The 24,541-nt window shown below is 35.8% G+C and overlaps 5 protein-coding genes across 10 annotated transcripts; 1 reads left to right on the plus strand and 4 right to left on the minus strand.

Moving 5' to 3' along the window:
• Positions 1-2,422: 2,422 nt before the first annotated feature.
• On the minus strand, positions 2,423-12,442 carry LOC149735599 (ELAV-like protein 1-B). 6 transcript variants are annotated; one of them, XM_089878088.1, is made up of 10 exons: positions 11,576-12,442; positions 11,183-11,360; positions 10,665-10,859; positions 10,322-10,425; positions 10,107-10,260; positions 9,620-9,860; positions 7,482-7,955; positions 6,435-6,621; positions 5,764-5,889; positions 2,423-2,941 (listed from the first exon to the last, which is right to left on the minus strand). In XM_089878088.1, exons 1-10 carry the CDS (start codon positions 11,576-11,578, stop codon positions 2,909-2,911), a joined length of 1,695 nt encoding a protein of 564 aa, XP_089734214.1. In that variant the 5' UTR covers positions 11,579-12,442; the 3' UTR covers positions 2,423-2,908. The 6 variants fall into 6 exon arrangements, with proteins under 6 accessions (XP_089734214.1, XP_089734211.1, XP_089734213.1 ...); XM_089878085.1 differs by having other exon boundaries at positions 6,435-6,636; XM_089878087.1 differs by lacking the exon at positions 2,423-2,941 and adding an exon at positions 4,016-5,620.
• Positions 12,443-12,587: 145 nt separating this feature from the next.
• LOC149735600 (toll-interacting protein B-like) lies at positions 12,588-16,567 on the minus strand. Its single transcript, XM_089878113.1, has 7 exons — positions 16,427-16,567; positions 15,874-16,050; positions 14,991-15,173; positions 14,525-14,677; positions 13,978-14,083; positions 13,344-13,432; positions 12,588-13,242 (listed from the first exon to the last, which is right to left on the minus strand). Exons 1-7 carry the CDS (start codon positions 16,484-16,486, stop codon positions 13,123-13,125), a joined length of 888 nt encoding a protein of 295 aa, XP_089734239.1. The 5' UTR covers positions 16,487-16,567; the 3' UTR covers positions 12,588-13,122.
• Positions 16,568-16,571: 4 nt separating this feature from the next.
• On the minus strand, positions 16,572-18,057 carry LOC149735601 (tax1-binding protein 3-like). The gene is made up of 3 exons (XM_089878123.1): positions 17,864-18,057; positions 17,681-17,794; positions 16,572-17,524 (listed from the first exon to the last, which is right to left on the minus strand). Exons 1-3 carry the CDS (start codon positions 17,903-17,905, stop codon positions 17,270-17,272), a joined length of 411 nt encoding a protein of 136 aa, XP_089734249.1. The 5' UTR covers positions 17,906-18,057; the 3' UTR covers positions 16,572-17,269.
• Positions 18,058-18,176: 119 nt separating this feature from the next.
• Positions 18,177-22,992, plus strand: LOC149735602 (splicing factor Cactin-like). The gene is made up of 15 exons (XM_089878081.1): positions 18,177-18,324; positions 18,467-18,636; positions 18,746-18,836; positions 18,919-19,022; positions 19,436-19,595; positions 19,719-19,814; positions 19,920-20,166; positions 20,360-20,445; positions 20,649-20,784; positions 20,952-21,127; positions 21,359-21,494; positions 21,723-21,946; positions 22,205-22,429; positions 22,596-22,766; positions 22,867-22,992. Exons 2-14 carry the CDS (start codon positions 18,467-18,469, stop codon positions 22,752-22,754), a joined length of 2,010 nt encoding a protein of 669 aa, XP_089734207.1. The 5' UTR covers positions 18,177-18,324; the 3' UTR covers positions 22,755-22,766; positions 22,867-22,992.
• On the minus strand, positions 22,950-24,294 carry LOC149735603 (uncharacterized). The gene is made up of 4 exons (XM_089878126.1): positions 24,003-24,294; positions 23,828-23,939; positions 23,623-23,682; positions 22,950-23,226 (listed from the first exon to the last, which is right to left on the minus strand). The coding sequence occupies exons 1-4, from the start codon at positions 24,088-24,090 to the stop codon at positions 23,145-23,147; spliced, it is 342 nt and encodes a 113-aa protein (XP_089734252.1). The 5' UTR covers positions 24,091-24,294; the 3' UTR covers positions 22,950-23,144.
• Positions 24,295-24,541: the final 247 nt, after the last annotated feature.

Raw genomic sequence — 24,541 nt, forward strand, 5'->3', positions numbered from 1 at the left:
TGTCGCGATTTGCCTGTAAACCGCAAGTCTATCGATGCCTTTATAAGTCTGTAGTTCCACGAAGGCTTGAAAATCGGGTCTCCCTTACGTACCGTGCACAAATAAACAAATTGTCCGGGCCCAGACGAGAATCAGTTATCTGATTTCGCGGCCGCTTCCCTCACTTTCTCGTTACCGGAACTCTGTAATTTTCACTTCGCGGTGGGTTTATAAAATAGCAGCGAGGAGGAATGACTTGCATTGTGGCTAATTGACGTTTGAAACCCTTGTCTTTCGTTCCGTATTTGAAAGCATTCTGGACGGTAAAAATAGAACACAGTTACAAACCTTTGTGTTTATTATCTAAAAAAAACGGATGAAAGCGTTTTCTCATTTTTTTAAAAGTAATAATGTGTACTTTTGGAAGGTGCATGTGCTATACCTTACAATCTGTATGATCTAAAGTTTTCAGAAAGAATTTATCAGACTGTCAGTTCATCGCATTCATCTCAATAGCCTTGGGGCCTATATAGCTTAGGGTGCAGACGCGGCCTCAACAGCCTTAACAATGCTCAATTTTAGGAAAGTGGAGTCATTTTCAGAATCATTGTATGCAAGGATGTTAAAAAAATCAGGTAGCGTTACATTTGCTTGATATCTAGTTCACCTAGCAGGTTATAACGCCTAAATTCGCATTCAAGAAACGTATACAGTGTATGGGAATTATAGCAACGAAAGTTTAATGTTATTATAACTATAAACGATTGCTGGGCCTACCGTCTATATATACTATTTAAAAACATATGGTAAAAATTTAAAACTAAGTTAATGTTCATCATTTAGGCGTTAAGGTATACTGCGCGTTGTTATATGCGTCAGTTTCTTTAGTATATATATACCAATTTTGTCTTCGTCGCAGTTTCAAGAATTTACGTGTCGCAAATATACTGCAACTTATGCAATCTGCTGGATCTTTATTGTTAAATGTAAGAACATGTTGCCGGCGCCGTGGTACATGACAATGTACATATTAGTGACCACCAAAAGACGAATCCAACGATTAGCGTGAAACTAATCATCGGAAATTGTTCTCAGTAAACGAGCCAACCTTGCTAATGTTACTCCCACCTAACACGGCTAATGATTGGTTAGAGAATATAGATTCGACAATGTATGTTTACTTTATGCGGTTGATCTGCGATACGTAAAAGTCGCCCTGCAGCATTTTTGTTCCTAAAATAGCTGCATTGGATTTTTTGGTGAAAATCGCCAGAAAGACGATTGCAGTTTTGTGCAACAATTATATTTGTTGACTTAGGTGTTTTTTAATGAATTTTTAAAAATAAACGATACGCAATTGTTAACAAATGTGTGATATAGTAAAGTGGGGAAGATGGGACGCATTTTTAACCGTTTGTCTCGTCCTATTTGGTAGCAGAGAACATTCAAAGAATTATAAAACCGTATTACCACGGCTACCACAGACCTTTGTTATTGTTTAAACCACAATCAGGATATTTGAATATTATGTGCTAAAGGTGTCCCACCTTACCCCAAAGTACTATACGGTTTAATGATGGCATTTAAGACCCTTGATGTTTCTTAGAATGCTTTCTAAGCATTGTATCCTTGGCGAAACAGGAGTCGGCGGTTTACCATATGCGGTTAATCTCATGTCTGATTTATCGAAGTACATGGAAGAATTTCAACAAGTCTGAACTTACACCGATAAAGATTCGCATTTGATTTCTGACATAACGGCGGGAGGGTAAGCTATGAACTTAGTAAAAATATATATATTCTTTACTGTTTGTTTCTTAGGCGAAGCTATCGGCGGTTTTGGGTTAAGCCCACAGTTGAATTCTTAACCCCGTGATAAAATAGCAGCAAAAATATTTGTTTTTTGGTTTTTAAATTATTGCAATCGGAAATTTTAATAAGAATATTGCAATACGCATGTAATTCTATTTTGTTACCTTTTTTTATTACAGACGAAAGCTTCTCTATAGGTATATTGGTGCACACGTGTCCAGCTTAATTGGTAAACCCTTTATATAAGCATGATGGTGAACCAGCACAATTAACTACTTGTGAAGAATTTTTATGGCCGTTTCAAGTGACAGCTCGCTCAGCTGGCTGTGTGATAATCAACAGGCAGCTGTGAGAGAAGTTGCAAGAGACGGGAACTTTCTGCTGACTTCAAAAATCGGATTATTTGATTACTTTTTATGAACAAGTATGGTTAGCGTACAACCAATAATGGTGAATTTTGTTCCGCAGTGGTTCTATTTTGAAAATAAAAAAATCTATTCTGTTTTGAGTTTTGCATCATTCGCAAGTGAGGAAATTTAAGTTTTTCTTACCGCTAGACGGCGCATGCGAGCTAGTGTAATGCCGCATCTTACAAAAAATAGTACTTCGGAACGAAAGGGAGAAAACGAAATTCAAGAAACTGTCTCTGTAAATTTTATTTCATATCAACGTTTTTTTTATCCAGTATTTTTATACGGTGAACTATAAAAAAAACATCCCAAAATACTGTCTTTTCTTGATTAAATAAAATATCGCAAAATTACGTCTTTGATACCCTGAAGCCAGCGCATAAGAGGGAACGAATAAGCGGCACAGTGCAATAAGGTAAAACAAACCAGCAAAATACACATCAAACGAATCCAATAATCTCTATCTTGTTCATCACATAAGACGTTGCTGGTCACGTGTGGGTGGCGCGGTTTCAAATGGTATGGGCACTGCTTTTTAAAGCCGAATGCCAACACCGTTGATTAATAATTTATACAGTCAGCATATGCCGCTTCTATACCTAAGCTTGCGCTTCCAGCCGCGCGGGCCTACTGCAATGACGTCAGTTTCCTGTACTCCGCGCGCAGAGAACGATTGATTCTTTATTCTTATTTATCAGTATTTTGCATTAAACGGTCGTGCCGGTCTTTGTCAGTGAAACCTGGCAAGAAAAGGACACGTCTTTATAGGCTGAAAGTTTTGCAACCTTGGGAGTTAAATCAAGCACAATATGCGTTAATATGAAATCATAATGGAGAAATAATAGGAAACAAAGGATGAAATAAAAACTCCGCCGTGCACTTGTATATGTTAGATTTCAATTAAATAAAACTGGTGAAACTGTAAAGTAAATGAATACGGGCAACCCCTTACAGCTTACACTCTGGCATATCAGTACACTGTGTAACATGAAACTGACATACACTGCTGGGATACAATACACCGACTTTGCGCTAGAAAGACAGGAATTCCGGTCTAATTTTGCAATGTACCGGATAATTGTTCGCGGATCTATTGTTTTAGCTATGAGAAGCGCGGTTCGTCTGGTGTGAATTATTTTACTTCCCGTTACAAACACTAAAATAAGCGCATGGTTACAGTACTATACTTTTGATCACTTCGATTAAAAAAGGAAACTACCACCAGTTATTAAAATGTTAACTCTATGAGTTGCAATGTTCTTGTGGAAATGCTTATTCCACGAAAGTTAGAATTGTTTAGAATTAGGGGCAATTACAGCGATATCTGTTTATTTTGAGCAATATTAAACGAAATGAGACTCATGACACGCCGCTAATCCGGAAATGGCTGACTGATGTTTCCTTTGCAGTATCACGTGACGCTAGTTTGTAGCACGGTCCAGACATCGCAAAGCAACAATTTTGAACACAGCTAAGACGTACCTATTGGACGCAAAACTATACAGCAGAATGCAGCGACTTGCACATGTATATACTATATCCGAGGCATACACATACACAGTAAAGTGTATACATGTTAAATTATATTTTACATTCTAGTGGTATTTGGTTACATTTTTTAGTGGTAGTTGTTAATACCCAATAAATTTGATGATGTAATAAAATGTACTATACCAACCATTAAGGTCGAATACGCACTATCTTCCATATACCCACACATAAATTGATTTTTAAACCGAAGTGTCTTTAACAAGTCAGTTGTGGTCAAACCACTGCCCATAACGACAAAGTAAAACACAGAACAGGCCTGGCAGTTACAACAAAAAGTTTAATGTGGCAGTAACGTTACCAGTGAATTAATCAGATACCGAAAGAACACAGGTGTTAGACAACAGAAAGGCGATCGTAAAGTAACGCCATACACGATATTAATGTTATACTGGGTTGAAAACAACGCAAAAGGTTATGTATGTTAGCAATGCAAAAAAAGGATATGTGTAACCAAAACGCCTTAGGGAAAGAAAACGAAAAATGAAAATAAATAGTCCAAGTAACAAAATCGAGCAAGACTGAAATAAAATTGTTAAGACACAAGATGCAGAATTGCTGTAATGGAAATGCATTAAACATAGGCATTTAAAAATTCGATCGTTTTTAACGCGCGAATTAACTGAAGGGATTTTTGTGCTGTTGGAAATATTGGAACATTGGAATCAACGGATTGTGGAACAGCACAGTCGTATTGTAAGGCAGGACCTGATAGGTTTCTTTCACAGTTAATGCTGGCAATTTTGACAACACTTTTGTGCTCATATTTAAAGGACTACTTTGTGACAGATGAACGAAAAATAGGAACAAAAACAGAACGAAAATCTCTGGGTAAAGAAAGCACGGAGTAAAAGGAACAAAGGCGAGCACAACGTAGATACTCATGCATGCTTGGAACTGGATATATATTGCACGGTACACATGCTATATGCGCAGTATTGCTTTGTGTTCTATAGGTTGTACTTGGGCAAGGAATGTGTATAATTGGAAGAGAGTTCACAGTAAGATTGTCAGCACAACGGTAACACACAACATGTATATGTTGTATAAGTACGTGGAATGCTCTTGAGGCCTGGTCACGTCGTTTGGGTGTAAAAGGCGGGGTAGGGTTAAAAGGTTTTAAAATCGAAGGGGGTGTAAAAGTTCGAGTAAAAGTAAAGGTTAATCGGGGTGGGGTAAAATGACGCACGCTGCGACAAATCGCGCGGTTGTGGGTGGGATAAAGTGAACTGATCCGAATTAAGTATGAGACGGAACGTATGGGGAATCAAACTTAGATAGACGACCACGTAATCACATAATGGGACTTTGGCGCTAAAATGTGAGGGTATGGGATGAGGTGCCGGGGGGACGGATAAACTAATTATAAATTTGGTTACGAGGATCGATAGGTGATCGGCGGCAAAGTCGAGTTTGCTTTGCAAATCGAAACCGCCGCTGTTTCATGTCCGCTTTTCCATTAGTGGATGGAAACGAAGTTTAAAGGGTTTAGCGCGGGCATATAGGTGGTCGATATAGGAGATAAAGTAGGATGGATCAGGATCAATTGAGATTTGATTAAAGGACCGTTTGGGGATGACGACGTGACACAGACAGAGCGGGCATAACATATATGCTTAATGCAAATATACGAACTAGTAAGCGTACGGTACGGACGTTCGCGCAGGGTTAAGTCAAATGAATATCAAACTATACAACAGAGGGACAAACATATACGTAAACATTATTGGGACGACCGCTTGGCGGACCGACCAAAACAAAAACGTCTCGAGCAACAGAGGGAAATCATACGAACGGAACTTTGCGGATCTGTGGCCTCGTAGGGTTCAATGCATGAATTTTAGTCTGGACGTTGCCGTTTTAAACGACACCTGCGAATAGGAAGGAAAGAAAAACGTGCACAATGTCAAATTATAATAAACAACTCGTTCGAACTGAAAATAAAATTAACACCATGGTTAATGGGTTGTTATCTGGTTGGCGAGATCGCAAGGTTCTATCCATGCATGCTAACCTGGAGGACGCGGTCGCCCAGCTTGTAGCCGTTCAAACTGCACACGGCAATAAACGCCTCTTCGTAGTTGGTCATGGTGACAAAGCCGTAGCCCTTGCACTTTTGGGTTTGATAGTCGCGTATAACCTGCATAAAAATAAATTTTAGCCTATTTACCCTCGCGTGGTGAGCAACGAAAGTAGAAAAAAAAAAACGGGTTTCTGTTTCACGCACCTCGTCCCCGCTTACGAGTTATCACGTACATAATTTTGTGGGTGATTATTTTTGGGTCTTAATGCATGGCTGAAGTAGACAACCCACAAGGGCACAGAGTTAAAGAAAGGCGTGCCGACAACCGGAAACGCCCGCCTTGACACAAATCACGTATATACCGGTTGCTATATATTTCACCACGCAACAGACTTTTTAATCAGCCTGGAAATTAATCGCAGCCTATTTTTGGTAAAAAATATACGTTTATTTCTAGGTTCTCTGTTTTTACACTAAACCTAAAGCCAATATAACAGTGTTGACAAATGCACGTTATTTATATGTGGTAAATAAAACAAGCAGAAATAAATTGGGCAATAGCATTTTTTAAAAAGAAATACTTACTAAATGATGCACTATAAATGCAGTAAGGGTGAGGGTAAACCTACGAACATAATTGTTAGATAATCACAAATTATCACCTTAACGCTCGTTACGGCTCCGAACGGTCCAAACAATTGCCAGAGGATATTTTCATCCGTTTCAGGAGCAAGATTGTAGACAAAGATGCAGATTCCAAAATTTGGAGCAACGGTGGAGGATGAAGCAGATGGAGCTGTGCTCGGCATGCCCATAGAGGTCAGGAGTTCAGGGGTGATGGGGGAGTACCTAGATTCGTTCGGGCTCGGGTCAAAAAAAAGAAACATTTTTTTGGCGAAAAAAATGAAGATTTTAAAAATAATCAACTAAGAGTTAAAGTAAAGAAACAAAATGAATGCACACATTCATGCAACGATTAAAATTAAAAAGAACAAATAAAAAATTAAACACAGGCAGTATAAAGCAGCTATGGCATGCAAGCAAACCACGCAACAGACAGTTAACATTTAACACTGGACACAAATGGTTGGCCAATGAACCTTTTGGGACGCACGCAAACGATCAAATATTTATGAAATGTCAGTGAGCTAGATTATCAGTTGAATTTAAAAACACATTTTGTTACTGACAACACCGCATGCATGTAATACGCGATTGTTATACTACCAGCTTTCACTTCGAAATTAGACGAATTTTGATGGAGCGTAACTGAACTATCTCTATTAGAAGGTGAACAGTTTTGTTCTGCGGAAACAAATAATGCGCGCAAAAAATAAAATAAATGAAAAACAGACTCCACGCGTTTAAGGGCAAAATAAACCAGAATCTTCTGGTTGGCTTGCGAGGCAACCGGCATGCAAAATAAGAGTTTTTGATAAACTTCAACAATTTTAAACCAAACTAAACCTCGTTGCCAACTCGCAAATGCTTCATTGATGGAAATGTTAAAATAAAAATGCGCGGGTTGTGGCAATCCTGAAAGCCAGGCATTGTATGAAAGAAAAGGTTAAAACAGATTCTGTCAATTTGTTGGGATTTTTTAAATAGATTGTGTTAACAATTTTGGGTAAAATTCGCACTTCATTTAATGCCTGGCTTTCATTTGAAGATGCCAACATAAAAATGAGTTGATTTGCGATTGGACTAACCAAGAAGTTTGTGCTGTGCTGGATGAGGGTGTTGCTTGTGCTGTGGAGGAGGCCGCAACATCTGCTGCAAGTGCCGTGGTGGTTTTAGGAGCTACCTGTGCAGCCGTGAGGACACCAACTGATCCAGAGGCCGTAGGGGCGGCAGCCATAGTCAGAGTTGCAGCTTGAGAAGTTTGTACAGGAAGTGGGGTAAGAGGGGTTAACGAGCCAAGTCCTTGTGGCAGAAATTGAGTGTATGAAGTTGGAATTGTACGGGGTTGCAGTTGTGTGAGAGCAGTTGCAGGTGCTGGCATCAGTGTAAGACCAGGTATGCTCGACATTCCAGATAACGAGTCTAATGTTGTAAAACCAGCGGGTAGAACTTGTGGAAAGGCATAATCAGTAGCTGCTGGGGCAAGTTGAAGGGTAGGAGCCGCTTGTAAACTGCTGGCTGCTACAAGGGAAGCAGCGCGTACTTCTGGGTATGGACTTGCTCTGGTAGTTGGTTGAAACAGGATGGTTAAAATGGTGTATGGTTTGGTTTTCAGCTAAGTTTATGTGGTAGGAAATATAAGTGTATTGTTCACCAGATGTGAACCATATGGCAAGGAGGGAGAAAAAACTGAGGAGTAGAGAAGCGAAATATACTCACTCTTGTTTATAGCACAACGAATTCTCAGTAAGGCGAGTTTCTGCGTTGAGCATAGCATCAGCTAAGCTGCTCTTTCCTAAGCCCTGCACACACCGACATAAATTATTAAGGAGCCAAAACCGAACGTGTTTTCCATGAGATCAATCGTACCAGGCGGTGGACGGCAGATGTTTGCAGCGAGGCGTCCAATCAGAACTGCATGATAACTGTGCTAAAATGCACATCATCATAACAACGGCTCAAACAAGAACTGAATTTCAAACGCAATCACAAAACCCAACAAACGCGGCTCTGTCTCTGACCAGATTCGCGGAAAAATTATGCCAACTCATAATAAACTCAACGGGCGAGTGTGTGTGCTCGGAACAAAAACTTCTAAAACTAAAATCGAATTGCCTAAACTGAAGAGCAATTAAAGTGGAAAGGAACGTATATGTCAATGCCTATTAAATATGGAAACCAAGGCTGAAATGAAAGGAAAACCGCTATTGAAACTAAACTGTCGTGGAAAAACAACGGAAAAGTACACAGTAACGGAATAAACAAGGCTACAACATAAACAACAATTAAACAGCTGGTGCCGGTACGGTCAGTCCACACTGAATCGTTACCACAGTGAACAAAACAATGAACAATGAGTGCCGATAAAACAAAAACAACACAACAGTGAGTCATGTGTCCTATGGCACCCGATTTTAACAGTGCACTGGTTACCTTTTTACGCCTAGGCCCATGTTAACGTTAGAGAGCAGGTCACTGACCCCTGGTCTGTAATAAGAATTAATGTTGGCAGCAGCATCACTAACAAGTATAAAATGTGCTAGGTACAGGATTGTGAAAATTTTGGGACTCTAATTTTAATTAGGGTTTCCAATAATTAAAAAATGGTTTAATTGTATCAGGCTACAGTCACCAACAATTCTGTAATTCATGCAACCTAACAGGAGTCCACACAAGGCTTATTTGCCCTGAGTTTTAATCCTGGTTTAAAGCTATGTTAAGTTCTAACAGCATGCGTTAAATGGAATATGAAAATTAGAGCATTCTATGTGGTTGGTAGGTTGAAGTTAATTTTGCTAAATTGAGTTAAAGCATCTCAAAGATGATTGGTAGCTTTTCAATCACTCACATCACAGATTATGCAAATTTGCGCACCAAATGCAAAAGCTGCTACTTTACTCACTGTACTGGTCGCTTTGCAAAGTGGAAACTAGGCATAAATACACAAAGGACATCTCCTGTGGGGGTGGGGTTTAATATGCTAATCATATAGTTAAGTTACTCTCAAATCAATAAGGTAAATGGTAGGGATCGCCCACTGTTATGGATCAGCGAAAATAATTTCACTTGGTAAAAGGATTTTACAAAATGTGCATTTTAAATATACAACCTAAAACAAAAAATACCCCAAATCCCAGCTATTTTTCGCAAAATTTTCGATTTAATAACTAATACAATTAAATATAACAGACCAAACAGTTTCTTAAATGGAGACTATATAACTTACCTAAAGTTTCGTGCTTGATGATATAAAGGTCCAGCAGCAGGTGTAGCAAGCCTACGAGTGGGTGATGCAGCAGCATATAGCGACTGTAAAACTTGCTGGTTCTTTTGTGAAGGGTTGTTGGCGAACTTAACAGTAACTGGGTCCTTAGCACCAGCAGGAATTGTCCCGTTTAAAGCACTAATCGCGTTTTCTGCTTCAGGTCGCTTGTCAAAACGGACGAAGCCAACGCCTCTTGACATGCCTATAATATTTTATTTAAGGATATATTTTAAATATACATGGGCCCCAAAACCTTAAGTTTTCTGTACTGCAGTGATCATTAAACATTTAACCAATAAGTTAGATTTGTTCAGAAGGATGCGCATCAAACTGGCCCTGCCTCCCATTAGGTTTTAAAGAATTGGGGCCTATAGCTATGCCTATTTATACATTTTTTAGTTTTACTATATATTTTCTATTTGAAAATTAATGATCGATTGTATATTACCTGTACTGGGTTCGACAAGTATTCGCGAAGTTATAATTCGACCAAATGGGTGAAAAATTCTTTGCAAATCTTCCTGTGTCATCGACTTAGGCAAACCACTTACATAGAGATTGGCATCCTTTATAAGAGGGGTACTTGGTCGAGCAAATGAAACCTATGTGGAGTTAATGGAATAAATACTTAACTGCATCAATTAAATAAAGGGGCTGACAAACCTTTATTGTTTTTTGCTGCATTCGAAGTCCATTTAATGAATTAATTGCTTTTTCAGCATCAGCAGCTTTGACGTAATTCACAAAACCATATCCAAGACTCTGGCCTGCAAATCAAATAAATAAATAAGATTTTGGCACCCAGTTTATGTTTACTTCAAAAACCGATTAAAAATAAACATAACCTTTATTATATTAACTTACATAAGCAATTCCGACCTAAATGAGACTATTAAATTACCCTTTTAAAACACAAAGTTAAGAAACACTGTACAAAAGTAGAAGTATAATTAAGCCATTGCTTTTAGAAAAAACCTAAAAGTGCAATTTGAAAATCTATATACACCTGTCAATTTGTCACGAATTAGTTTACAAGACTCAAGTTCTCCAATCGAGCTGAAAAGGTTTCTTAAGTCTTCCTGGGTCATGGCTTGTGGCAAGTAATTTATAATGAGGTTGGTTTTGGATTCATCCATGGATGGTAGTGTATTTAAGTTGCTGTTGGTCAAATTGTTGTTCACATTCGTGCTGGAGTTAAGACCTGTGCAAGTAAAAATGTAGGTAAATGCAACAAACGATCAAATCATTACCCATAATCAAAACTTTTGCTATATTGCAACGCAGCAGAGAATACAAAAAAAAATCACTTAAATAACAAAAACAAGTACACTAAAGTTTAACATTTTATTTATATATAATAACATGTGTTCCTTATTTTTTGAAAGAAGATTTGCTCACAGGTCATTTTTTGCCCTTTAAAATATTTTTTGTACATTAGAAAGAGAATTCGCCCACAGTTCATTTGTAAACAATACTGCCATATTAAACCTTAATAAATCAGCGAAAAAAGCACATCTAGTATACCTGAATAGGAAGAGACTGGAGAACAAGAGGAGTTTGACAAGAGACTTGAAGTCACGGAAGATGAAAGTTGTGAAGTTCCGAGACTTCCCAACACATGATTGCTCACACTGTTCATGTTCAGAGAATCAACTAATGAACCAGGACCACACAAAGACATGTTGTTGTTCATACTGGATAGCTGAAAAATAGAGGTTTTAAATAGATAAGCTAAGAAATAGCACCTCAGAAGTTAATTTAAATCTTTACGTTTGCATAGAATTTATTAAATATGTCATATTTACCTAGAAAAGGAATAAATATGTTTTCCTTTTTTATTCAATTTAAAAACAACACTAGTAAATGTTCAATAGAGTTTAACCCATTAACAGGTTTCTGCAGAATAAAATTACTCACCATTCCACAAAACTGCACAGATTAATTAATTTGTTTACAACTATTGGTCTGAAGTACTTGCCGTTTTAATCTTGGGACACTTTAACAGTAAAAAATGATAGCTTACACAAATATTAACCACAGCATTAACCAAAAATCTGAACTAATTCGTAATATATATTAAGTTTTATATACATGCAACGTACAACTCAATAGTAGTAAAACATTGCCAAACCAAACCGTTCTAAAACAACAAAAAATGTAACAAGAGTTTATTTATATTTTGCAGAATTTCCTCGAAGCTCAAACCGTGTTAACAACACAGCAGCAGTGGCAGAATGAACTGAAAACAGCATGCAGCATGCGCAACTGAGACTAAAGAAAAAGGCCCACACACGCAGGTCAAACAAGGAAGTGGCAGCGAAATATTATATTGGGAAAAGCATATTTAATCATATATTTCTCTGTCTAACTTTAACATTATACTAAAACAGTCTGCAGTATATATATAAATTTAATGCACAACACTATTTTTTGCCAACTGAAACAGCCGTTTCGATTATAAACGTCTATCTCGGCGATATCTAGCAGACGTCACAACACGACTGATCTGCTTCCGCGTTTTACACAGAGCTTTTGTACAGCAGATACCGTCGGCTGTTAGACGGATTATTTCCTGCATGGACAGGCTTCTCGGCTCATGAACAACCAAATAAGTCTAAATGCAGATTACACACAACGTCAAGAATAAACAGACACAGGTCTTCATGTCGATTACGCGCAACGCTAATAGATATAACGGCCTTTACGAGCATGGGATACTTTTAAGCTACCGGTACTATACGATCACAGTCCTGCGTCTTTACAAGTTTGGTGCCGATATACTTGGAATCTAGTTGTTTACCGATATTTTAAGCCAATTTAAAACACACAGTCGAATCGAAATTATGCACGATAAACTTACCATTTTACTTAGAATAATTACTGCAATCATTTGGAATTGCAAAAAATTTGACATCTTACTATTGTTGAGTTGGCTTGCAAGTTTTGCTGTGTGTAATAATTGTTTTGCAGACAAAATTTGATTTTTTTGGTAGTTGGATTTGATAATTACAAATAATAAAACACATAAGCAAAACACTTGCTACAACACTGCACAAAACACCAAAATACAAAAACTGAGGAGGGTTAAATAGAATTAACTGTTAAAATGGAAGTGATCAACACAAAATACCAAAAAAGCCATAATGGTGCCTTTAATTATTGGTTAGTTTATAGGCTATCACACACCAATAAAAAAATACATTATATTCAGCGTGATCATGTTTACAGAGTCACAAAAGGAAAAACACTTTTTAAGTATGCTCTGGAGAACTTGGTAAGGTTAATTTCTGTTTGTAAAACCGGGCTTCTGTAAACTGGTAAGTGCACATACAAGAATAATAAAAAGCAGGAGAAATGCAAAATTTTAAGTGGAGAATTCAGTGTGACAACTGCAACTCAAATGAACTTAAAACTTATGCACCAAGATATTGTTTGTGGATAATCTTGATGTAGTACTCAGGCCGCTACTGCATAGAAAGCAGAGAATTGATTGCTGCGTCTTTATTTCCACGACTAGCTTCAAGTACAGTTTTAATAGCATCCTCTTCCACATCAGGAAACATTTCTTTTATTTGCTTCACATCCTGCAGAAAAAATTTTTTTTTTTTAAATATATTTTTCATATTGATCAATAAAGCCTGAACAAAAAGTGGTGAATTTAACATTGTAAACAATTAATACTTACTGCCTCAGTGTAAAGTGGACCCTGAGGAACAGGTGCGCGTTGAAGTTGTTGTTGCTGTTGTGCCATTGCTGGCTGATACATTTGCACCCCTTAAAACAAACAAACAATAATAAAGATCCAAAATTAAAGTTAGATACAACTGTGAGTTCACTTTGTAAAATAAGGAAAAACGTGCTTTTGTGTGGCTTATAGCTTGATCAATGCATGTGAGATAGGACAAATTACCTTAAACGGAATTTAAAAAATACTTTTCCATTAGGAGCAGATTGAAAAATGTGTAATTGGATTAGGATTTAAGACTGAATGAAACCTTTGTAGGAATCATTTTAAACCAAGCTCTTAATAATTTATAGCGTTATAGATTTTTTAAAATACAGAACGCACAGGTGGATTATGAAATAAAGGTCTCTTTGATATAAATAAAAAAAAACATGGCGTCAGGATAGAATTAACGAACAAAGAAATTTTTAAACGTATGCTTTGTCAGCAATATTATAATTATTGTTATTTAAAGTAATAAAGTTGATAGTCACATTAAGTTATTGTTATTTAAAATAATTAAGAAAATTTCAATGTGGTCTGTTTTATATGAAACTCTAGATTACAGAATTTACTACATGTTAAGTCTTCATACCTGGTTGTACAAACTGGTTACCAGGTACTATGACTGGTGCACCAACAGGGTAAGGACCTGGCAACATGATTGGCATTTGTTGCATTGGTGGGGGTTGCTGGACTTTCTACACAAGATAAACAAAAACTGAGCAAAATGTAAAGACTAGTAATTTTTGATGCATTACTGGGCTTTAAAAATTAGATTCATGTATATTTAAAAAATATAGCACATTTTTTTCTTATTTTTATCTTATATATATATAGAAAATAAATATGGGCATTGTATATAATATTTTAACAAAATCTGGAATAAACTTGTTAAAACACAGTTACACCCACAGTTGCAAATCCAATACACTTTGGCTGTATTGGCAAACACCCCTTAAAGCAGTGTAAAAGATGGTTTACATTAAACTAGGATACTAAAACATATGATACCACCCCTGTTTCAAATTTTGCCTGTTACCTTATTCCCATGCACTTCTACTATACTATACACCTATGCAGATAAACTCATAGAGTAGTATTTCAAACTCATAGAGTAGTAGTGCCGAACTACTACATACCACGTATGATACGACAAGATGTACAGAACCTTCCAATTCCTCACCAAGTTTACCACTAAGTGGCCACCAATCATCGAGCGGTTCCCCGTTTTTGATTTGATCTGATAATTCAATCTTTGTCCATGCTATTCTGCTGTCCGTTGTCAGTGCTTTCTGAAAATAAATAGAACCATCAGCCGCAAACACATTTTACACTTTTTCCAGTTAAAAATTTTGTTACCAAAAAGGTGATATTCAATTAAAAAGAAATTGAGTGAAAACCGTGGCACAATTGTTAGCGCGCCAGTCTCTAACCCAGAGGCCATCGTTGTGGGCATATGTGTTCTTGGGCAAGACACTTAAAGGTAATTGCACCAACCTGAGGTTTCACAAGTTACATTCATTTATGCACAACCGAGTAAAATTTAAAAAAATTAACAGTAAGAATCCAGTCAAATTGTTAGAATATGTAAAAAAATCAACTTACTTCATCAAATATTTCAATATAAATATGATCAACAGCTTCTGCTAATGGGATGGAGAATGTTTTGCTCCAGTGAGGATTCTTTGCACCATTGTATGAAGTCTCAGTCTCATATACACCATGGTTTACACGAACTCTACAGTATGGATCCATTCGTACCACACCATAATTCTTGTTAAGTTTTGCCTAAAAATCAAGTCATATATTTAATTTAATGTAGTGACAAATAAACCCAGTCTTGTTTACCCTGTGCAAAAGTGTAATATACAAATACCAATACTTTTAAATTGACTTATTCCCATTCAGAATATTTTACATAGCTTTGTTTACCCTGATGAAGACGACCTGAATAGGAAGTCAAAACGTTGTTTACAAAAATTCTTGCGGGAGAAGATAATTTACAAAGCAAGTATATACATCTTTATAATTGTATGGTGTGGTACTGGAGGTTTATAGAACTAATAGTATTAAATTGTTATTTAAATATTTTCTATAAAAGCCTATTTAAGTGATTAATTTATGGCCCTCAGGGCATAGTGCAATCATTGCCAGGTTTTAAGAGCGGGATTCTTTAAATCAATTACAGTAGGCTCAACAATGAGTATAAAACTTGAGTACAACACATCAGAATAGCTAATTATGTAAATTAACACACAATTCAAGAGTAATTAAACTTCTACACTTTACAATATTAAGAGCAATAGTAAGAGAGATGTATAGTTTACTCTAAGTAGTCTAATTAAATGTATATTATGTATTTTATTCTGCAAAACTGGTCATTTTTTCTCAAATTGACCTTGGATTTTTTTTCATAGAAATCATTTTGTTTTATTTTTTTTTACTACGAAACAGTTGTTTTGGTTTAAACACAAACATAATAGTATACCTCTAAAATTGAAATCTTAAACTTGTTGGTTGGTATCATCACAGGCATCATGTTCCTCTGTTGAAACTCCATGGCTGCCATTTGTTTTGCAATTCTTTCGTCATTCGCTACTTGGTCCATTGTAGATGAATCATTTGGCATTCGAAGGAAATCTTGTGGTAAATCACCAATGACAACCTGAGCAGTTAAGAAGAATCAGCCGTTTATGTATAGTTAGTATTGGAGGTAGGTGGGTGGGGAAGTAGGCTTCAAAGCAAATGCGCTTCAGTTAGTATGCCTATACCTAACTTTAGTATAAGTTTTACAACAATTGAATTGATGCATATAAAATGTTTCAAATCGAATATAAAATGTTTTGAAAAAAATTAACCCCTAACCCCTAACGACCATAACTAATGTAGTGACTGGCCAATTCCATTTACCCTTGGATTGGATACAAAATAACAAACAATATAAATTAAGAACATAATATATATAAAGTAACATATTGGCTAAGACGCCCCTTTAGCACGAAAGAGTCCGAAAATGAAAGAAATTAAAACACGACACTTACATCTCCATGGTTGGTGGTTTGTGTTGGAGGTGTTCCAGTGGTTTGAACGCCTTCAGCCATCCTGTTTGTATTTATACTGCAAGACTTTTTATAATTAATGTTCCAACAATATCAAAACTAATTATCGCATTTCCTAAAAACAGACTTTGCTGCAAAAGTAGACAAAGCAGTGGATATAAGTGATTACAAAATTGATAAGAATGAAAAAGTATTTCATCTTAAAAGGAATACAAAGGCAATAGGAACACATTAACATTTGTACCATTACTGTAACAGAAGATTTCATACAGCACCAGTAAAAAATAACAGAAATTAGCAAAGAGTGCAATATGATTTACCGAAAAGGTTTTCTGTGACAGCAGTTTGTCCGTTTTTAAAAGAAAGTATAGAAAACAGGCTACATAATTATGAGACCCACCAAATGAATAATATAATATGTCATGAAGGCAATTAAAATTTAGAATGAGGGATATGCTGCAAATTTAATGATTGTAAATGTAATACATTAATTAGTACCAGAACTTGGGTTTACATATTATTGCAAAGGGGTATATGAAACACTGTTTTTGATATAAGTATACAAATGAAACTGTTTGGTTTTATTAAACAATCAAGGGTAAACAAACAGTAAAAAATGCCTCTGATAGTATGCATGATTTTGTTTCTTAAAGTAGTTGAAAGAGAAAGTATAGGAAAAAAAAGAGAAATAAGAATTTAAAGTTTAAATCAACTTTAAATGATATACTTAAACAACAGGATTTTTCATTTTTTTTATAAGTATTGTAATACAATCTCTATTCCTTAATAGCCTAATCAAGAAAATAGGGTACTGTCCTGTGGACTTTATATATATTCCTGATGCCGATAGTTATCTGCTGGTTTATCTTTTTCAGTACTTTCTAGGAGTTCTGCTTCAATAAGATTAGGACGTGTGACTTTTAAACGAACGATCCGCTGATTTTTGACGAGTCGTTTTTTTGCTTGCTTTTGAGTGGCCATTGTGACATCATAACCATTCACTTGCAGTATCTTGTCCCCAACTTTAAGGCCAGCCTTGTCCGCAGGACCACCAGGGTAAACACGAGTGACAAAAATACCCTGTAGGGATGCACATTATTAATATAAATATTAAAAATATATAAGCTACGTAATCAATAAATAAAATGGTATATAAAATAATAACATACAAAACTTAAGTAAAACCTGCAAAAGAATATATCAACAAAATACTATAACTGTAAATCTTTATTTTACCGAATCATTTGGTATGAATGGATTCTTCGATGCATCTTGATCAATACCACCTCCAATTGCAAAGCCAAGGATCAGGTTACCATCTTGGACATCTTTCACGATCTCTATGCATTCCTAAAAGCACGCAACGATATGTCAATAATTTTTACGTTATAAGTAAAGCAATGTTTTTAAATATCTTACACAAAGTGTCTCGCTTTCAAAGGTCTGAACGTATTCCGCCATATGGTAATTGTTTTTCTTCGGTACTACCAACGTAATTAAACTGCCTAATCACGATCACGTGAAATCAACAACAACGTAAAGTATGACGGACCCTGAATGCAAATCTACAGAAACTCGCCCGACCTGAAGATTTATATTAAATAAACACTTCGGTGCACCAGCTAGCGGATAACAAAATTGTCTTATAAGGCTGGTGGGCATACAGCGCTTTATTGAACTGTAGTTAAGTGTGGAATTGTTAAGAGTAACATCAACAAACCAAAAACAAGCAGGTATCACAGATATTAATCAAAATCATATTTAAGATTTAACGCAACGGGGAATTCTAGGCTTTGAGTATTTCTTAGTTCAGATGCGAGGAAGTACAACAAACGCACACTTTACGTTTGTTTTGAGAATTCGATCAACGAAGTGAAGAGGTATTTTGTTGTTATTGTGTATGTATTGTCTATTGAAGAATGTTTATGTGTTGTTTTAAGCTGTATAAGTTTTATGTGTATTTAACACATTACATGTCTAATAAACTTGTACATTATGTTCAACATTTTTTTTATTTTACAGATGGGGAGCACACCTGATACTTACAGAGATAGCCGGAAGTCTCGGCATCACAAAAAAGAATCAAGCCATCGAAGGGATGAGAAGAAGAAGAATAAAAAGAAGAGTCGGCACAGAAGAAGAAGCTCCTCAGCTGATTCAAGATCCAGCTATGCATCATCTGATAGCGATAGGTAAATAAACCTGGGGTAACCACTATTGAATAGGTAGAATTTTGACATAAAGACTAACAATTCCCTTTTTCCATTTCAAAAGAAAGAGAATAACATTTAATATTTTAAGGCAATCAAAAGAAGAAAAAAGGAAATCTAAGATTGAAGCTGAAAAAGAGAAAATTAAAGCAGAAAAAGCAAAAGAGAAAGAACTTTTAAAGGTGTCTAATCTAATGATTGAAATATTTATAAAACTTTAAACCCGTTTTCCCTCTTTTAAACTATTTATTATTTCTTATTTAGGCATTAGAAACTCCTGAAGAAAAGAGAGCTCGTAGATTGGCCAAAAAAGAAGCAAAGGAGAGAAAAGGTCGTGAAAAAATGGGATGGGATAAGGAATACATGGGGTGGGTTTTGTTATTCTGATTGTAAGTGTGTTAAAGTCTGTGGCCATGGCACAGTTGTTTACTGCGCCTGCCTGTAACCCAGAGGTTATGGGTTCAAGGCTTGTTGCTGCTACAATTGTGGGTGTATGATTGTGTCCTTTAGTTAGACACTTAATAGCAATTGCTTTAACTCAGTGGTCACTAATGGGCTGTTTGAATTGTCAGCCATACAAAAAAACATTATCCACAAAGTTACACACATGGTAACTTGTATGCTGGCATGAGGTGTATGAAACAGAACACTCGTTTATAAAGACTGTCGTTTTTTGGCCAAGCGAGGATAAAGCAATTTCTGTATTGTTCCAGTTTGTCAAATAAAAATCTGAGAAAAGTTTTAGTAACCAATAAGTTAACCATGTTTTTTTATTTATTAGGTATACCAACACTGACAACCCATTTGGTGATGGTAAACTTCTAAATACTTTTGTGTGGCATAAAAAACTGGAGAAGCAAGGCCTCACTGACCTTCCTGATGCGCAGAAGAAGAAATTGATCAAGCAGAAGCAGGAGTCAAACAAAATTGAACTAGAAAAAGTAAACTTTGCATAGTCATTGGCCCATTGTACAGTTCTTGTGTAAAAAAGTATTTCATAAAAAATCTGAAAAATGTCTTAAATTTATGTACCTTATTTATTAGTAAAAATTGATTGTTTTTAGGTCAAACAACAAAGATTGGAACGGGAGAGAGAACGTCAACAAAGAGATGAGGAAATGGAGTTGATGCAACGTGAAAAGGAGGCAGATCACTTCAAAGTGAGTTTACAATTTACATTTTTTGCAGTTTAATTAATTTCCTATGACGGTTGGAATTTAATAAACGTTTAAAATGTTGGGTTGTTAAGAATATTTCCCTTGTAGGCATGGGAGGACCAGGAAGACAAGTTTCATCTCGAGCAAGCCAAACTGCGTTCTCGGATTCGTATTCAGGATGGTAGAGCAAAACCGATTGATCTCCTTGCAAATTATGCAAGCAGTGCTCAGGAAGGAGCAGAGGACATGTCAGGAGTGGAGATGCATGAACCATATACTTACTTAAATGGACTTACCATGTCAGATCTTGAAGATTTGCTGGAAGACATCAAAGTTTACATGGAGCTTGAACAAGGTAAGTGTTGGTTATGTTTTTCTAATGTTTCACTTTATAAATAAAAGTTTGGAAAAATGAAAATACTGTATAACTTTGAAGAAATAGTGAAATAAAACTTAAGTTTGTTGTATACCAGATAAGCCCAAAATAGATTTTTTACACGTGCCTGTTAGCAAAATTAACAGAATATAAACATGATGATTCTGTCCAGGTAAAAATGCAGAGTTTTGGAAGGACATGACCGTTATCACTGAAGATGAATTACAAACATTGAAAAAGATCGCTTGTGAGGAAGAGGTGAGAGTTGGAATAAATAATATAGAACAATCGATTTTTATCAGGATCTGGTTTAATAATTTTAAAATGAAGGCATTTGTTACATAAAAGATACAATTTTCTTTGTTTATTTTGACCATACCATATGTTTATGCATGTATGTTTTTAAATAATAATAATCATTACAAAATATTTTCCATCCTTACCAAATATTCTAATTACAGGGCACTTCTGCAAGAGATTCACGGCGTGAGGGCATCAACTCTGCAGTATCCAATGATGTTGCTGCATTATTTAGAAGTAAAACTCATTCCCAGCTGCTTGCTTTGAAGCAAAAAATTACTGAGAAACTAGCATCTGGTAAGCTGCAATAGCTTTGTAGAAATGACAATACAAAATGGCGAATATTGTAACAAAATACATTCTTAATTTTGCATGAAGACTAAGCCATCTAGCGGTCATAGTATTCGAGTCTACAAAATATCAGTATCCTTTGACTAATAAAATCTGTAATTTTTTACATGCAGGTGGCTCCAGTGTTGATATTGGTTATTGGGAGTCTCTTCTTTCACAGTTAAAAGCATTTCTTGCCAGAGCAAGATTACGGGATCGCCACCAAGCTTTGCTTAAGGACAAACTCTACAGGTTAAAGCTTGAACAAATGGGTGAAAATATGCCAGAGACTTCTGCTGCTACTACACAGGTATTTTCTTTTTTCTAAGTTTTTAATATGCCTCACTGTATGCACTCGCCAAAACTTTGACTGTTTGGTGTTTGAGAGTGTTATGTAGCCACTCACTTAAACTGAACTTTATTTTTATTATAAAAATCTATAAAACTATCTGAAGCCTTCGACCCCTAATGCTGTCAAGCTATGCTTTTAATCGATTTTTTATATGTTTTCGTTATAAACTTACTCATAAGACCATTCCAGGTTGCAGAGATATCAAATTCACCTACGAAACAGGAGGATGTGAGCAAAGATGAGGAAGAGGAAGAGGAAGAGAGTAAACAAGTGATTTTGACCGAGGGGGATCTTGAACTGAAATGCATGGAAGAATTTGATGAGGGTAAGCAAGTTGTTGAAATATAAAGTAAATAAACACGTTTTTTTTATGCCATACATATATGATTACAAGTTGTGTAAATTTTTATTAAGTTATATATTATGCTACAACAGTGGTTAGATATGTCATAATATGTGTATTGTATAAGTGGTGTTTTTTGGTGCATATTTTTAATAAAAAAAAAGTGAATATTTGGTATATATTTTAATATATAATGATATGCGCGAATAGGAAACTACTCTCCAACTCTTCTCTCCCTGCGTGATCTTCCACCCGATGTTGTTCTCCTTGATCCGGAAGAGGATGGGATGACAATTGAAGGCAAGAGGAAGCTGCTCACTAAGACTGGTGATGCAGGAACAGGACAGGAGGATGCTTTCATCCGAAGAGCAAAGGAGGGAATGGACACCCAGGAAGAAGCATCATTTGCAGTTGAAGCTAATTTATCGCATCAGGTAGGCCGGCTGATTTTTTTAGTAAAACTGTAACATAGAGTAAGTGGTTCAGGTTTAATCCATAGTTTTATTCTTTTTTTATAATAAATCAACTAATTTGTTTAGAAACATACATCATTTGCAGTTAAATCTAATGGTAATAGACAACTTTTTTTATCTTCGGACTCATTTTGACAAGAAGTAATAAATACATAGTGTACATGGTTTAGGTTTTTTCATTTAAAATGCTCAGTTTGATTTTGATCAATACCTGTGCAGGTTTTTTTATGGGCGGATAAATACAGACCACGAAAACCCCGTTTTTTCAACCGTGTTCACACTGGATTTGAGTGGAACAAGTACAACCAAACTCACTACGATTTTGACAACCCACCCCCCAAAGTGGTACAGGGATACAAGTTCAATATATTTTATCCTGATCTTATTGAAAAGCATGTTCCACCAACTTACACAATTACACCAGACGGAGATACAGATTTTGCGGTAATTTCCTCAGTAAATTAAAAGTATCTGGAATATCTGTACTCAGTGAAAAAAATTGCCTCTAATAATAGCCACCAAACAACTTTTAAAAGCATTTTTGTTGTGCAGACTATGAATGCACAACTTTTTGTATCTATATCTTCCGTAATATTTTTTCGTATCCCAGGTTTTAAAATTCTCTGCCGGCCCACCCTACCAGGATATTGCATTCAAGATTGTAAACAGGGAATGGGAATATTCACATAAACATGGCTTTAGGTGCCAGTTTCTTAACAGCATTTTTCAACTGTGGTTCCACTTTAAAAGATACAGATACAGGCGCTGAGGTGACTAACAGGTAACACATTTTTAAGTGTTTTTTTTTGATTATGCTCCACTTATGGAACATTTGCATTTCGCTCACAAACAGATACTGATAAACAGAACTATGTTTTTAGGTCAGTTTCTAATGGCAATGAAACTCATTCTCGGCAGCTTTCTCTCATAAGAGGTGTGAGGGAAAACTCCGCAATTCAAGGCAGAAGATTTTAGCGATTTTTATTAAATACAATTTACTGATATTAGTTGTTTGATTAATTGGAAGCTGCAGTAATTGGTCTACTATTCACAATTAATTAGCAACTGGAACAGTATCAAGCTTTAAATTCAAAGTGAGTTGTTTAGTTTTGTGATGGTATTTTATAATGGAAGAGTTAAGATTTTGGTTAAAAGATTTTTAAAGTTCGGTCAGTTGCTCCTCTTGTGGATTAAAGGTTTGGTTATCGTAGACGTTCTGTACTCTTTCTGCGGTGTGGGATCTATAAAGATTTTAAACAGATTAAGTGTTACATATGTTATTATGTTGCATATATATAAACATTTGACTTTAATATTATTCCTAATTTATCTTCGATGATGGGTTAACTATGTGTTATAACACAGGTGTACCAGTATGCACTTGTGCTAATGTGTTGCAGTACTTCACTATATAAGTATTAATATTTTCTGTGTGTGACTGTAATTGGACAACTGTAGTAACCACTGTGTTGGAACATTTCCCAGTAAGCTTCTTGGCCAAGAACAGTCTTTAACACCAATGGCCTTCAAATCTGGTAGTTGGATGCTCTACCAACTATACTATAACTTAATGTCAAGCTACGATTTAATTGATGGCTTATTTGGAAAAAAGAGTCTTTTTTATAATGTTAACATACATCACTGCACTTGGTCCAAAATCTTCCAGATCTTCATCAGGATAATCTTCGTCTTTGTCACTGAATAACAAATGAGCCTAATTGTAAATATCCACAAATTGCACTTTGAACTCAAAAATTGTTAAAACAAGAAAATATTTACTCAGTCTACACCTCTTACCGTTAATCAAGGTAAGACGTGTATGCTATGCATGAACACACTTACTAGAATTTATCGCAGAAATAGTGGGTGAACAAAACAAACAGAAATGTCAGTACAAGAAAGCAGCAGACGGCAATTATTCCTACAATCCATGGTTCCAAGTATGCACTTCCACCTGAAAATACAGAACTTATTTAGTTGTGCTACAATTAAAGATATATTTCCGGCATACACTTACTTGACATGTTAGGGTCATCATTTGCCAAGACACTGTCCAATAATCCAAAGCAGATTAGCCCTAAAAACAAGCTAATGTGTTTCCACATTTTACAAATGATAAATGGAACTAATACTTGACAGATCCAATAACCTATAATTTTCTTAAGTAAAACAAAACACCTACTATGATTCAATATTAATTTTGTTTCAATTTTATTGTTCCACTACATGTTTCATTTTTCTCATTGTTACGCCTTTATAAATGCGGCACTTAAATGTTTGCATTGGCACGCCCATATTGTTTTTTCTGTTTTTAATTACAGACAGCCAAAAAAGTTGTATTTAAGTATCTAGTAGTCCTAACTACACTAAAAACACATTAGGAAACTATATTTAGAACACACAGTACATTATACTCCACTGACACATTTATCATTATTTAACTAATTTATCCTCTATACCAACTTTTACAAGCCTACTTCAATGATATTACTTAACAGTATCCTATCGGATTAATTATCCTCTGAAAACAATATCTAAAATTAAACTAGAATGCCT

Source organism: Ciona robusta, chromosome 5, assembly GCF_009617815.1.
Source record: "Ciona robusta chromosome 5, ASM961781v2".
Taxonomy (NCBI): Eukaryota; Metazoa; Chordata; class Ascidiacea; order Phlebobranchia; family Cionidae; genus Ciona; species Ciona robusta.

Coding starts and splice junctions, on each gene's coding strand:
- LOC149735599 (XM_089878084.1), bottom strand. Junction 9,861..10,106: donor ACTTGTCGAACCCAGTACAG/GTAATATACAAT, acceptor AAAATATTATAG/GCATGTCAAGAGGCGTTGGC. Junction 6,637..7,481: donor AGCACAGCACAAACTTCTTG/GTTAGTCCAATC, acceptor TTTTGACCCGAG/CCCGAACGAATCTAGGTACT.
- LOC149735600 (XM_089878113.1), bottom strand. CDS start 16,486: ATGGCTGAAGGCGTTCAAACCACTGGAACACCTCCAACACAAACCACC. Junction 15,174..15,873: donor TTAAGATTTCAATTTTAGAG/GTATACTATTAT, acceptor CTTGATTTTTAG/GCAAAACTTAACAAGAATTA. Junction 13,243..13,343: donor GTCCACTTTACACTGAGGCA/GTAAGTATTAAT, acceptor TTTTTTCTGCAG/GATGTGAAGCAAATAAAAGA.
- LOC149735601 (XM_089878123.1), bottom strand. CDS start 17,905: ATGGCGGAATACGTTCAGACCTTTGAAAGCGAGACACTTTGT. Junction 17,795..17,863: donor TTGAAAGCGAGACACTTTGT/GTAAGATATTTA, acceptor GCGTGCTTTTAG/GAATGCATAGAGATCGTGAA. Junction 17,525..17,680: donor CATTCATACCAAATGATTCG/GTAAAATAAAGA, acceptor GCATCCCTACAG/GGTATTTTTGTCACTCGTGT.
- LOC149735602 (XM_089878081.1), top strand. CDS start 18,467: ATGGGGAGCACACCTGATACTTACAGAGATAGCCGGAAGTCTCGGCAT. Junction 21,947..22,204: donor AAGCTAATTTATCGCATCAG/GTAGGCCGGCTG, acceptor ATACCTGTGCAG/GTTTTTTTATGGGCGGATAA. Junction 22,430..22,595: donor ACGGAGATACAGATTTTGCG/GTAATTTCCTCA, acceptor TTCGTATCCCAG/GTTTTAAAATTCTCTGCCGG.
- LOC149735603 (XM_089878126.1), bottom strand. CDS start 24,090: ATGTGGAAACACATTAGCTTGTTTTTAGGGCTAATCTGCTTTGGATTA. Junction 23,940..24,002: donor TGATGACCCTAACATGTCAA/GTAAGTGTATGC, acceptor CTGTATTTTCAG/GTGGAAGTGCATACTTGGAA. Junction 23,683..23,827: donor TATTTCTGCGATAAATTCTA/GTAAGTGTGTTC, acceptor TTTGTTATTCAG/TGACAAAGACGAAGATTATC.